This window comes from Leucopleurus acutus, assembly GCF_964270905.1.
Source record: "Leucopleurus acutus genome assembly, chromosome: 11".
Lineage (NCBI taxonomy): Eukaryota > Metazoa > Chordata > Mammalia > Artiodactyla > Delphinidae > Leucopleurus > Leucopleurus acutus.
The window spans coordinates 85,992,220-86,007,038 of NC_139152.1; the positions used below are offsets into that span (position 1 = coordinate 85,992,220).

General features: G+C 39.2%; 1 protein-coding gene across 1 annotated transcript; it reads right to left on the minus strand.

Moving 5' to 3' along the window:
* Positions 1–3,409: 3,409 nt before the first annotated feature.
* Positions 3,410–8,913, minus strand: UQCC6 (ubiquinol-cytochrome c reductase complex assembly factor 6). The gene is made up of 3 exons (XM_082849971.1): positions 8,822–8,913; positions 8,361–8,478; positions 3,410–4,588 (listed from the first exon to the last, which is right to left on the minus strand). Exons 2-3 carry the CDS (start codon positions 8,466–8,468, stop codon positions 4,481–4,483), a joined length of 216 nt encoding a protein of 71 aa, XP_082706097.1. The 5' UTR covers positions 8,469–8,478; positions 8,822–8,913; the 3' UTR covers positions 3,410–4,480.
* Positions 8,914–14,819: the final 5,906 nt, after the last annotated feature.

Below are 14,819 nucleotides of genomic sequence, written 5' to 3' on the forward strand. Positions count from 1 at the left end.
AATCCAGAGTCGGACATATTCATTTGTGCCTTAGCTCTGGCATGTGTGATGTCTAGCATGGTCATGTAAGATGAGGGCATTCATGGAAACAGGCAGTGGGATACAGGAACTGTGCTATCTTGGCAGTTTTCCTGTAAATCTAAATTTATTCCAAAATTAAAAGGCTGTCTTTTTAAAATCATCTATAGTCCTACCACAAGTATAACTACAGTGAAGATCCTCATCGATATGTTTAATTTGTTTTAAAATGTGTTACGGGAGAAATGGTTTCTCTAAATATAGCCATCTGAAATAGTATTTTTTTTTAACTGGCTAGGGAGAGAAAATGTTACTCATTTGCATATTCAGAGATCATGGTGTGTGAGAAAATTCTGTGGAACCTAATTTTATGTACAATAAAGTTGTTGAACACTTCACAATTTTCCTGATAATCTAGGACACTTTCTAGGCTTCTCGTAATTCTAATCATTATATGCTTCCTACCCCTCCGCATCAAGCTCTTTTTTTAGTTTTTTTTAGTTTCATCACTTTGAAATTACTAGATACCCTACATACCCTACAATCATCTTTTTAAAAATCTGCCCTGCTTCTTTTCCCTTTTAAGAAAATGGGAACTCAGTCATAGAGAAACAGGCTATCAGTTAAGGTATAGCTTCCTTTCCTGATACAATGTTATATTAAGGTATATATACTATATATATATATATATATATATATATAAGGTATATATAAGGTATATATATATATATAAGGTATATAAGGTATATATAAGGTATATAAGGTATATATAAGGTATATATAAGGTATATATATATAAGGTATATATAAGGTATATATATATAAGGTATATATATATAAGGTATATATATATAGTATATATATATAAGGTATATATATAAGGTATATATATATATAAGGTATATATATATAAGGTATATATATATAAGGTATATATATATAAGGTATATATATATATATAAGGTATATATAAGGTATATATATATATATATAAGGTATATATACAATGTTATATTAAGGTATATATATTAAGGTATAGCTTAATATATAGGTATAATATATAGGTATAGCTTAATAGAATATATAGCTTATATATTAAGGTATAGCTTCCTTTCCTGATACAATGTTATATTAGCTATTAGTTGTATTTGTTTCCCATTTTTTGGCCACTATAAATGACTACTTTTAGTAGTAGGACATAAAAATTAAAGCCATCAGGTCGCATTAAATTTGTGGCATCTGAAACTTCTCAGAATCTTCCAATTACAAATTCTAAATTTCCATTGTTTCCATCAGGAAGTGTAAAAAGCAGCATTCTCCCTGAGGTTTTGGTAGAAACAGGCAGCTATGCAGCTATGCCATATACACCTTGCACTACAGCTGTTTAACTGGTCTAAATTATCTGACGGGTTACAGCTGAGCTGTCGTGAACTGTTCCCTCACAGCTTTATTAAGAACTAATCTAGTTCTTTTTTTTTTTTTTTTTGCGGTACGCGGGCCTCTCACTGTTGTGGCCTCTCCCGTTGAGGAGCACAGGCTCCGGATGCGCAGGCTCAGCGGCCATGGCTCACGGGCCCAGCCGCTCCGCGGCATGTGGGATCTTCCCGGACCGGGGCACGAACCCGTGTCCCCTATATCGGCAGGCGGACTCAACCACTGCGCCACTAGGGAAGCCCTCTAGTTCTACTTTTAATACTTGGTTTTTGTCACAGGTTTGGTTCTCCAGGAAGCACTGAGATGGAGTTTAGTGTGCAGAATATTTATGAAGGCATGCCCTTAGATGAGCACCTGTGGAAGGAAAGCAAAGGAGACTGCGCAGAAGGAGAAGTCGAGCAGCAACGCAAGTCCAAAACCAGCCTCAGCCAACCGTGCGGGGAAGTGAGCTGAACCGGGGTCCCTCACAGCTGCCGGCCCCTCTGTGCTGTGCAGCTTTGAGCCAGGTGGTGCTGGCTGAGGCCGTCCCTGCAGGAGCTGGCAGCTGAAGGGAGCCCGCTGACAAGCATTCAGCGCTGGGGTGACAAGCCTTTTCCTGGGAATCCGGAGGCAACATTTCTACACCCACCATAATGTCCATTTTTCACAATGGGGTCAGCTTAAAAAAAGGAAAAAATATATATAATATATACCTTGGTTAAAGTTACTTAGAATCAGCACTTACTGAAATGATGGCATTTTTTGCTTTTGGTACATTTGAATTTTAATAGCTATAAAATTAATTTTTCACCTTCATGAAGCCATTGTCTTGTAGGAAATTTGGGTTCAAATCCTGACTTTTTCTTGTTGATTTATACTAAATCAAGTATCCTTCCCTGAAGCCTTTGGGAATTCCAACTACTTGCGGAAGTTAGGCACCTTGACTAGAATTACCAAATTAATATTTAGGAAAACATTTTTAAATCCCTTTAACTAAAAAAAAAATAGACTTCTTCCAGTTTGATATAAAGCCCTTGCAATGGCAGCTGTGGCAAGCTTCACCATTTGTAAAGTGTACCATTTTTTTTTTCAAGAAAAATGTATTCAGTTAACGATGCTATGAAATTTGATACAGAGAAGGGAAGACTTGTGCACAAGAGCACAGTAAATAATGTATCAGGAAACAGCAATCAGTCTCAACTAAAAAGTCCACCTTCTGGGGACTTCCCTGGTGGCACAGTGGTTGGGAGTCCACCTGCCAATGCAGGGGACATGGGTTCAATCCCTGGTACAGGAAGATCCCACATGCTGCAGAGCAACTAAGCCCGTGCACCACAACTACTGAGCCTGCACTCTGGAGCCCGTGAGCCACAACTACTGAAGCCTGCGTGCCTAGAGCCCGTGCTCTGCAACAAGAGAAGCCACTGCAATGAGAAGCCCATGCACCGCAACAAAGAGTAGCCCCCGCTCGCCGCAACTAGAGAAAGCCCGCGCGCAGCAAAGAAGACCCAACGCAGCCATAAATGAATAGGTAAATGAATGAATAAATAAATAAATTTACATTTTAAAAAAAAAGCCCATCTTCCACCTCAGAATCCCGGCCCTTGTTTTCCTAGGGTAGGGTACTGCTCATCTGTCACTGACAGAATTGAAGATTCTCTTTGTGCTGGGAACATATGATAAAGTACCAAATGACACAGAGTAGAAAAGAAAAATCTGGTATATGAGTCTGGAAACAAACCATTTCATTTAGTTGCTTTATACTGTTAAACTAAAAGGGCACTGACTATGGAGAGAAACAAAAGCATTTTGTTTGCACTTAGGAATTTAAGATTTCAACATTGACCCCAAAGATCTCTATCATGTAGCAATCTGGTAACTGGCTAAGAAGTAATAAGCTTAGACATTATCATTAGAAATTCAGAATTTTTAAAAACTTCTTTTGGAAAAACAGCCCTGAACACAGAGCTGACTGCTCTATAAATTACTTTCGACCTGCTTTCATAGACTCAGAAAAGGGCTAACACGTTGGTATTAGTTTCCCAGGGCTGCCATAACAAAGAAACATTAAGTGGATGGCTTAAAACAACAGAAATTTATTCTCTCACAGTTCTAGGGGCCAAAAGTCCGAAATCCAGGTGTCAGCAGAGCCATGTTCACAGACTCTGGGTAGAATCCTGCCCTGTCTCTTCCTAGCTTCTGGTGGTGTCCCCTGGCTTGTGGCTGCATCACTCCAATCTTTGCTTCTGTTATCACCTGGCATTCTCCCTGTGTGTCTGTCTTTACATGGCGTTTTCCTCTTCTTATAAAAAGACACCATTCACATTGGATTAGGGCCCACCCCAATGACCTCATCTTTACTTCATTACAACTGCAAAGACCCTATTTCCAAATACACACTCACAGGTACTGGGAGTTAGGACTTCAACATCTTTTGGGGGGATACAATTCAACCCATAACAATACTCATTTATGTTTATCAGTTATTTTAGAATATAGTTTATAAGAGAAATTAAATGCCAAATGGTGTCTCAAATTTGGGGGTAGAGAACTTGTGACCATCCAAGTCACAATTGTTTATAATTGTGTTATATATACAACTCTGAAAGAATTTCAAACTTTGAATATTTCAACTGAATTCAGTTTAGTACAAATAGTACTTTCCGATATTTAGAGAAATATTAACTTCTCACCCTAAGCATTCATGGTCAATGTGACTTTTATTATAGTTAATTTATAATTCCCATTTGCCGTTATAGTCAAGCTTATTCAGAGAAATAAGCCAGAATTATAAGGGTAGGAGACACTGCAACTGTGTTCTCTCACATGATATTTAAGACTAGGTATCTATCAAACCGCATTAGAGGAGCTGATGATATAAGTTTTGGCAGTTTTCAAGAAACATTAGTCAAACCATAACTAAATCTCAATGCATCGGTTAACATCTGCTGAGCACTTCCTCTTGCAGTTAGCATTGTATTAGTGCTTAAACACAAGTAGTTTGACTCAGTAAATTCTAAAACTACATATTTAATTCTCATAACATTATTCACAGAGTTCTTGGCAGAGACGAATTTTGAGGTTCATGTTGTCTCTCTTTCAGTCCCAAAAGCTCTGTTTTGAGTTCTCCAGGCTGTGGTGGAATTTCAGGTATTGTCTATAAAAAACAAAAATAAAAACAAACAAAATATATAGATACCAATGCTTTCTAAGACTGTAATTAAATGTAACCTGAAAAACCTCAAAGAAAGTAAAAAGTAAAAAAGAACAAAAAGCCTCCAGCTACTCAATGATAAATCTTTATTATGAGAACCTGCAGTCGATCTATGTCACTTTCTAGCCCTCTATTTACAGGACTCTATCATCTGGGCTACGTCTTAAGTACTAAAGGACTCACAGAGGGAAAGTTTGCATCAGTTATCGATTGACAGATCACGAATTTGAACAAGGCTTTCCACACTGGGAAATTCATTCCTGCACTACTTACTGACCTCTCTACCATGTGCCTGGCACAGAAAACAGATACTAGGAATTAATTCATTTATTCAAAAACAGTAAGTGCCTATTATGCGCAAAGCATAAAGCAGTAGGCAAAAAAATACAAAACTGCCTTCAAGAAAGGTGATTTTGGGGACTTCCCTGCCAGTCCAGTGGTTAAGACTTCACGCTCCCAATGTAGGGGGCCCGGTTCGATCCCTGGTCAGGGAACTAGCTCCCGCATGCCACAACTAAGAGTTCACATGCTGCAACTGATCCCGCGTGCCACAACTAAGACCCAGCACAGCCAAATAAATAAATAAATATATATTTTAAAAAGGTGGTTTTGTTCTAACTTGTAACAGCTTTAGTGAGATATAATTCACACACCATACTATTCACCTATTTAAATAGTCAACGACTTTTGGTATATTCACAAAATTGCACATCTGTCACTATAATAAATTTTAGAACATTTTCATCACCCCAAAATGCAACCCAAACCCATTAGCAGTGGCTCCCATTTCCACACACCACCACCACCACCACCAGCAAGCCACTGCCCCATCTCTACAGACTTGCCTCTTCTGGACATTTCATATAAATGGTATCAGACAACATGTGGTCTTTTGTGACTAGTTTCTTTCACTTAGCATGTTTCCAAGGTTCATCGGTGTTGTCACATATATCAATACTTCATGCCCTTTTAGGAGCAAATAATATTCCACTACAAGGATTTACCGGGGAATTCCCTGGAGGTCCAGGGGTTAAGGCTCCACACTTCCACTGCAGGGGGCACAAGTTTGACCCCTGGTCAGGGAACTAAGATCCCGCATGCCACGCGGTGCGGCCAAAAAATTAAAAAAAATAAAAATAAAAGGATATAAGTACCATCAATTTATCCACTCACCAGCTGATGGATATTTATTTGGATTGTTTCCACTTTTTGGCTAAAATGACAGTTCAACTTTGATTTAAAAAAATGTAGCACTTCTTATTTATATACTAAATATATAACCAATTTTTAAGAGTAAAGTGATTTTGGCATCAAAAGTTAGCAATGTCAGCAGAGGTTCTAAATAGCAGTTGGTGTGCGTATGGGTGTGTCTGGACACAACCAAGAATGAATGCTGTAAAATGAGTCCAGAGACTGTGTCTTTTGACCTTCTATGCCTCCAATAGTAAACAGATTATAAATTAAGAAAAACAGGATAAGTACAAGTAATGTAAGAGTAAAAGGAAATGCAAAAGGGAAGCTCGAGCAGAAAGCACTCTCTATTCCAGGACGGAGCATCTGCCCTGAGTCTTTGCCTCCTCTTCTGTTTTGATGAGCTGGGCTGGACGACGAGGAAAAGGTGCCCTTAAAGCTTCTCCCTTAAGACAGCACTGAGCACAAGTCCTAGGCAGCCCTTCCGGTCTCCTCTGCTCTAGAATCCACCCAGACCTCTAGCTGCAGAGACTGAAAGACTCCTGCAAAGGCTGGTGGTGGTTACAATAGTGACTATAATTGCTGGAACAATACCAACAGACATAGGTAAAGAACATAAATTCCTTAAATGTTAGTAAAGCCAACAGCCTCCTACACACAGCCAGCCCCGGCCTACAAGTCCCTACAGAGGTGCCCCACTGCCAATGTCACCACCCAATCAGGATGAGGTGGCCTGAGACACTTCAGTATGCCCCTTCTAGAGATTCTGGTTTCATGCTGCCACATCCCAAGATCCAGGTAGCTGCTGGTAACAACACTTGCATGTTCTGACTTATGAGATGGGTGAATGAAAGGGCAAATTTCCCAGGGTCAAATCACAGGCATCCCTCCCTTTGTAAAGCCTGTCTGATGTCTATTCCTGCACAAGCTAGAGACCAAACTGCATTTCTGTGTAAGGTTCTAACCCCTTTCTGTCCCCACTAAGTATCCTTGATGCCTCCGTAGAATTCAAAAGAAGCAGTCTAAAGTGGTAAGAAAGAGCTACTGCAGCATTGTTTGTACAAAAGCTAGATAACAAGTTAAACATCAATAGGGAATTGAGTAACTAATATACGGAATATCAATAGTATGAAATACTATTCAGTGGCCAGAAAGAAAAAAGGCTATAAGTAAATCTATTCATACAGACATTAACCAAAACAAGCAAGCCGCAGAGAAATGTGTATATGAATTTCTATTTACATGGGGAAAAACACCCCATAAACTCTATGTATGTGTGTGTGTATTCAACAACAGTAAAAAGTCTGGAAGGATATGCCAACCAACAATGGTAGTTACCTTGGAGAGCAGATTGGATAAAGGAGGTTATCAGCGGGGGGGATTTTCACTTTTTACTCTACATGCTTGAATTCAATTGGAACACTCCAAGGGTGTTGTATTATTTCATTAACAGGTTCAAAAAAGAGAAACACTGAACAGAAAGCTTGGGCTTCAAATCATCATTAAGCTATGCGACTTCGGGAAATCACCTTCACCCTGCTGAACCTGTTTCCTCTTCCGAAAACCAAAAAAAACACCTCCAAAACTGTAGTGCTAATTCACGGAAATTAGAAACCAACGAACGGTTGGTTCTCTTTGTTACCTGTCCAGAGTCCAGGCAGAAATGACTGCTCCCTGCGCTGTGCTCCACTCTATTCACGCCCACAGCATAACACGGAGCACACTCTTGGAATTATTTGCACTGTACTTCCTTGCCTCCACCTCCTCAAGACCATAACTCCTCAAAAGTACCTCTAATTCTCGGTTCTACTTCCGGGAATGCTTATTAAAATTAATTAAAATTCCTCCCTCCTTTGAATGCCTATATTCACTCCTTCCTCATTCAACAAATATTTATTAAGCATCTACTATCAATACATTCTACGGCCTTTTCTAGGTGACTGAGACACAAGAGCGAACCAGATAGGCACAGTCCCTTCCTGGAGATTACATTCTAGTGGAGGAAACAAAGAACAAGTAAAAAGACAAAGGAATAAAATAATTGCAAATCATTGACAAGTGCTCTATCAAAAACGAAGGACTGAGACAATGGCAGAGGAGGAATCCTTTGGGGGCTGTACAAAGAACCCTCATTGCTAGAGGAGATATTTGAGCAGAGACTTGACGTTTTGAAGAAGTAAACCAAGCCAATATCTGGGAGAAAAGCATTCCAAGAAAAGAAACAGCATGACCTTGAGCTTGGGACAGGTTTGACGAGTTTGAGAAACAGCAAGGAAGTCGCTGTGGCTGCAAGAGAGGGAACAAAGAAGAAACACTAGAAGATAAGGCCAGTGGCAGACAGGTGCCAGACCGTGTAAAACTTCAAGACTGTGTAAGAGCAGGCCATGTATTGCTCTAACGGCAATGAGATGCCACCACAAGGTTTTAGGTCCCGGGTAGACGTGCTCCTAATTTCAAGATCACTTTTGCTGCTGTGAAAATGAAGTGGTCCAGGAGCGACGCGCGGGGACCCTCCTGCACTCACCAGGTCCGGCCGGTAGTACCGGTGCACCACCTCCGCGCCGGCGCACATGGCCAGGAGGCTGGCGGCGAACATTTTCAGGTAGGACGTCCAGGACACGCCCGCGGGCATGGTCGGCAGGCTTAAGGGAGAGGGAAAGCGTGCGATATTAGAACGTTCCCAGGTCCCCACTAAGCCGTGGGGGTAAACGAGCCCCGCTGCAGCGCAGGGACGGAGTCAGAACACTTGGGTCCTCAACCATGAAACGAGGGCGCTGAGCGCATGAACGCCCCCTGGAGGCGGAAGACCAGAAGGCCGCGGGTTCTTAGTTGGGGGGCCGGGATTTCTGAGTTCAAAGGCAGCTCTAGCAGAGCGAGCGGAAGGTTGCACCCGAAGATTTCCCGCGGGGCCCAGCAACCCCTGGGAGAAGAAGCACTACAGACCGCACTGCACAGCCTAGGGGTGCGCCCCGGGGGAGACTGTACCTCGAGCTGCACTGGCACTCGGAAGCGGGTCAGGGGACGGTTGAAGAGCGCTCCGGAGACAGAGCGGGCGGCGGCGGACCGGACCAAAAGTGCAGGGGATGAGGCCCGCGCCGGACCGGAAACCCGTTTCACTTCCGGCGTGGGCACGTGACCCGGACGGAAGTGGGATTTTCGGCCAGAGCAAGTGTCTTGTCTTTTTTTTCTTTTTAAACCGATACGCAGACCTTTCCCGGCCCCAGGCTCTCGGCGCCCTCATCATTCTCTCTATAGTTGAATTTCCTGGCAGATGTCGAGTCTTGACCTCGGCTCTGGCTGGATTCTTGAATCATTTGTGCTTTCGCACCCACAAAGGAGGTTGCTAACGTTTACCACCTTTTAGGAGCGGGTGGAGATTCGCACACTGAGCCACGCGTGCTTAGGTGAGGTCACTCTGGAGTGAGTGAAGTTAAAAGCATTCTCTGTCGTTGTGCCCTGCACGTTCTTTGACACCTGAAAAAGAGCCACGCCCAGACAGCTATGACCTTGTGTTATGGTGCCACTGGAAAATGGAAGAATGAAATCGACATTATTTAATCCATGCGTTTTTAAGATTGTGCTTTGCAGACAAAGACAAATTTATGGTTACCAAAGGGGAAAGAGGCGGGAGGAGGGATAAATTGGGAGTTTGGGATTAAAAGATACACACTACTATATAAAAAATAAACAACAAGGACCTATTGTATAGCACAGGGAACTATATTCAATATCTTGTAATAACCTATAATGGAAAAGATTCTAAAAATATATATTCTTCTATATATTTATATGTATGTATATATCTGAATCACTTTGCTGTACACCTGAAACTAACACAACATTGTAAATCAACTGTACTTCAATTTAAAAAAAAAGATTGTGCTTTGATTATGGATTACTTTTTGTTAAGCAAAAGGTCAATGCAAGACAATTCTGAAAAATCAATCTTTTGTACATAACATGTATCATGATACATTCACATTTTTAAAACCACTTTATGGCAGTACGTTTGACGTTCAGTAAACTGCACGTATTTAAAGCATACAATTTGATGAGGTTTGACATATTTGTACACCTGTGAAACCATTACTACAATCAAGATTATGAAAACATCCACCACCTCTAAAAGTTTCTTTGCTCCTCTTTCTAATTTCTCCCACACATCCTCATGTCCTAGGCAACCTGATCTTGTTTTCTGTCACTATAGGTTAGTTTGCATTTCCAGAATGTTAAAGAAATGGAATCATACAGTATGTACTATTTTTGGTCTGGCTTATTTCATGCAGCACAATTATTCTGAGATTCATCCACATTGTTGCATGTATCAGTAGTTCGCTCCTTTCTATTGCTGAGTATAGTTATACCACAACTGCCTTATCCATTCGCCTTTGGTTGACATTTTGGTTGTTTCCAGTTTTGGGCTAATACGAATAAAACTGCTATGAACAGTGAAGAGAGCCAGAAAGACGCGTATACAGGTCTATGAATATATGCTTCCATTTCTATTGTGTACATTCCTAGGAGTATAATGGCTGCAGTTATGGTAGGTATATATCTAACTTTTAAAGAAATTGCCAAACTGTTTTCCAAAGTACTTGTACAATTGTAGGTTCCCACCAACAGTACGTGGGAGTACTAGTTTCTCCACATCCTCTCCAACACTTTAATGAGTCTTTTTAATTTTAGCCATTCTAATAGGTGGGTAATGGTATCTCATGACTAATCATGTTGAGAATCATGTGTTTGTATTTTCTTTGAGGGAAGTATCAGTTCAAGCCCTCTGCACATTTTTTAATTGGGTTTTTTTATTATGAGTATTGAATCTTCTTTATATATTATGGATACAAGTCCATTATCAGATAGATTTGATCTACAAATATTTTCTCCCAGTCTATATCTTATCTTTTCGTTTTCTTAATCTTTTGAAGAGCAGAAGTTTTTAATTTTAATGAAGTCCCATTTTCATTTTTCTCTTTAATGGGTCATGCTTTGGTGTTATATCTAAGAAATCTAACCCAGGGTCACAGATTTTCTCTTGTATTTTCTCCCAGAAGTTTTAGAGATTTAGGTTTTACAGTTAAGTCTGTGGTCCCTTTTTTAAATTAATTTTTATTGTAGTATATTTGCTTTAAAATGTTTTAGTTTCTGGTGTACAGCAAAGTGAATCAACTATATGTATACATATATCCCCTCTTTTTTGGATTTCCTTCCCATTTAGGTCACCACAGAGCACTGAGTGAGTTCCCTGTGCTATACAGGAGGTTCTCATTAGTTATCTGTTTTATACATAGTAGTGTATATATGTCAATCCCAATCTCCCAATTCATCCCAGACCCTCTTCCTCCCCTGGTATCCACACGTCCATTCTCTACGTCTGTATTTCTATTTCTGCTTTGCAAATAAGTTCATCTGTATCATTTTCTAGATTCCACATATAAGTGATGTTATACAATATTTGTTTTTCTCTTGCTGACTTACTTCACTCTGTATGACAGTCTCTAGGTCCATCCATGTCTCTGCAAATTACACAGTTTCATTCCATTTTATGGCTGAGTAATATTCCATTGTATATATGTACCACATTTCTTTATCCATTCTTCTGTTGATGGACATTTACGTTGCTTCCATGTCCTGGCTATTGTAAATAGTGCTGCAATGAACACTGGAGTGCATGTATGTATTTTTTTTGAATTTTTGAATTTTATTTTTTTATACAGCAGGTTCTTATTAGCCATCAATTTTATACACATCAGTGTATACATGTTAATCCCAACTGCCCAATTCATCACACCACCACCCCCACCTCCCCACCACTTTCCCCCCGTGGTGTCCATACGTTTGTTCTCTACATCTGTGTCTCAATTTCTGCCCTGCAAACTAGTTCATCTGTACCATTTTTCTAGGTTCCACATATATGCATTAATATACGATACTTGTTTTTCCCTTTCTGACTTACTTCACTCTGTATGACAGTCTCTAGATCCATCCACTCTCAACAAATGACCTAATTTCGTTCCTTTTTATGGCTGACTAATATTCCATTGTATATATGTACCACATCTTCTTTATGCATTCTTCTCTTGATGGGCATGTAGGTTGTTTCCATGACCTGGCTATTTTAAATAGTGCTGCAATGAACATTGTGGTGCATGTGTCCTTTTGAATTATGGTTTTCTGTGGGTATATGCCCAGTAGTGGGATTGCTGGGTCATATGGTAGTTCTATTTTTAGTTTTTTAAGGAACCTCCATACTGTTCTCCATAGTGGCTATATCAATTTACATTCCCACCAACAGTGCAGGAGGGTTCCCTTTTCTCCACACCCTCTCCAGCATTTGTTGTTTCTAGATTTTCTGATGATGCCCATTCTTACTGGTGTGAGGTGATACCTCACTGTACTTTTGATTTGCATTTCTCTAATAATTAGTGATGTTGAGCAGCTTTTCACATGCTTCTTGGCCATCTGTGTGTCTTTTTTGGAGAAATGTCTATTTAGGTCTTCTGCCCATTTTTGGATTGGGTTGTTTGTTTTTTTAATATTGAGCTGTTTATATAGTTTGGAGATTAATCATTTATCCATTGATTCATTTGCAAATATTTTTCCCACTCTGAGGGTTGTCTTTTCGTCTTGTTTGTAGTTTTCTTTGCTTTGCAAAAGCTTTTAAGTTTCATTAGGTCCCATTTGTTTATTTTTGTTTTTATTTCCATTACTCTAGGAGGTGGATCAAAAAAGATCTTGCTGTGATTTATGTCAGAGAGTGTTCTTCCTATGTTTTCCTCTAAGAGTTTTATAGTGTCCAGTCTTACATTTAGGTCTCCAATCCATTTTGAGTTTCTTTTTGTGTATGGCGTTAAGGAGTGTTCTAATTTCATTCTTGTACATGTAGCTGTCCAGTTTTCCCAGCATCACTTATTGAATACACTGTCTTTTCTCCATTGTATATCCTTGCCTCCTTTGCCATAGATTAGTTGACCATAGGTGCGTGGGTTTACCTCTGGGGTTTCTATTCTGTCCCATTGATATATGTTTCTGTTTTTCTGCCAGTACCATATTTTCTTGACTACTGTAGTTTTATAGTATAGTCTGAAGTCAGGGAGTCTCATTCCTCCAGCTCCACTTTTTTCCCTCAAGACTGCTTTGGCTATTCGGGGTCTTTTGTGTCTCTATACAATTTTAAGAATTTTTGTTCTAGTTCTGTAAAAAATGCTATTGGTAATTTGATAGGGATTTCATTGAATCTATAGATTGCTTTGGGTACTATAGTCATTTTCACAATATTGATTCTCCCAGTCCAAGAACGTGGATATCTCTCCATCTGTTGGTATCATCTTTAATTTCTTTCATCAGTGTCTTATAGTTTTCTGCATACAGGTCTTTTGTCTCCCTTGGTAGGTTTATTCCTAGGTATTTTGTTCTTTTTGTTGCAGTGGTAAATGGGAGTGTTTCCTAAATTTCTCTTTCATATTTTTCATCATTACTCTATAGGAATGCAAGAGATTTTTGTGCATTAATTTTGTATCCTTCAACTTTACCAAATTCATTGATTAGCTCTAGCATTTTTCTGGTGTCATCTTTAGGATTCTCTATGTATAGTATCATGTCATCTGCAAACAGTGACAGTTTTACTTCTTCTTTTCCAATTTGTATTCCTTTTATTTCTTCTTTTCTCTGATTGCCATGGCTAGGACTTCCAAAACTATGTTGAATAATAGTGGCGAGAGTGGACATCCTTGTCTTGTTCCTGATCTTAGAGGAAATGCTTTCAGTTTTTCACCATTGAGAATGATGTTCGCTGTGGGTTTGTGGTGTATGGCCTTTATTATATTGAGGTAGGTTCCCTCTATGCCCATTTTCTGGAGAGTTTCTATCATAAATGGGTCTTGAATTTTGTCAAAAGCTTTTTCTGCATCTATTGAGATGATCAAATGGTTTTTATTCTTCAATTTGTTAATATGGTGTATCACATTGACTGATTTGCATATATTGAAGAATCCTTGTATCCCTGGAATAAATCCCACTTGATCATGGTGTATGATCCTTTTAATGTGTTGTTGGATTCTGTTTACTAGTATTTTGTTAAGGATTTTTGCATCTATATTCATCAGTGATATTGGTCTGTAATTTTCTTTTTTTGTAGTATCTTTGTCTGGTTTTGGTATCAGGGTGATGGTGGCCTCATAGAACGAGTTTGGGAGTGTTCCTTCATCCACAGTTTTTTCGAAGAGTTTCGGAAGGATGGGTATTAGCTCTTATCTAAATGTTTGATAGAATTCACCTGTGAAGCCATCTGGTCTGGGACTTTTGATTGTTGGGAGATTTTTAATCACAGTTTCAATTTCATTACTTGTGATTGGTCTGTTCATATTTTCTATTTCTTCCTGGTTCAGTCTTGGAAGGTTATACCTTTCTAGGAGTTTGTCCATTTCTTCCAGGTTGTCCATTTTATTGGCATAGAGTTGCTTGTAATAGTCTCTTAGGATGCTTTGTATTTCTGTGGTGTCCGTTGTAACTTCTCCTTTTTCGTTTCTAATTTTATTGATTTGAATCCTCTCCCTCTTTTTCTTGATGAGTTTGGCTAATGGTTTATCAATTTTGTTTTTCTTCTCAAAGAACCAGCTTTTGATTGTATTGATCTTTGCTATTGTTTTCTTTGTTTCTATTTCATTTATTTCTGCTGTGATCTTTATGATTTCCTTCCTTCTGCTAACTTTGGGTTTTGTTTGTTCTTCTTTCTCTAGTTCCTTTAGGTGTAAGGTTAGATTTATTTGAGATATTTCTTCTTTCTTGAGGTAGGCTTGTATAGCTATAAACTTCCCTCTTAGAACTGCTCTTGCTGCATCCCATATGTTTTGGATCATTGTGTTTTCATTGTCATATGTCTCTAGGTATTTTTTGATTTCTTCAGTGATCTCTTGGTTATTAGTAACGTATTGTTTAGCCTCCATGTGTTGTTTATTTTTTAAGTTTTTTTCCCTGCAATTCA

Coding starts and splice junctions, on each gene's coding strand:
- UQCC6 (XM_082849971.1), bottom strand. CDS start 8,468: ATGCCCGCGGGCGTGTCCTGGACGTCCTACCTGAAAATGTTCGCCGCC. Junction 4,589..8,360: donor GGTACTACCGGCCGGACCTG/GTGAGTGCAGGA, acceptor TGTTTTTTATAG/ACAATACCTGAAATTCCACC.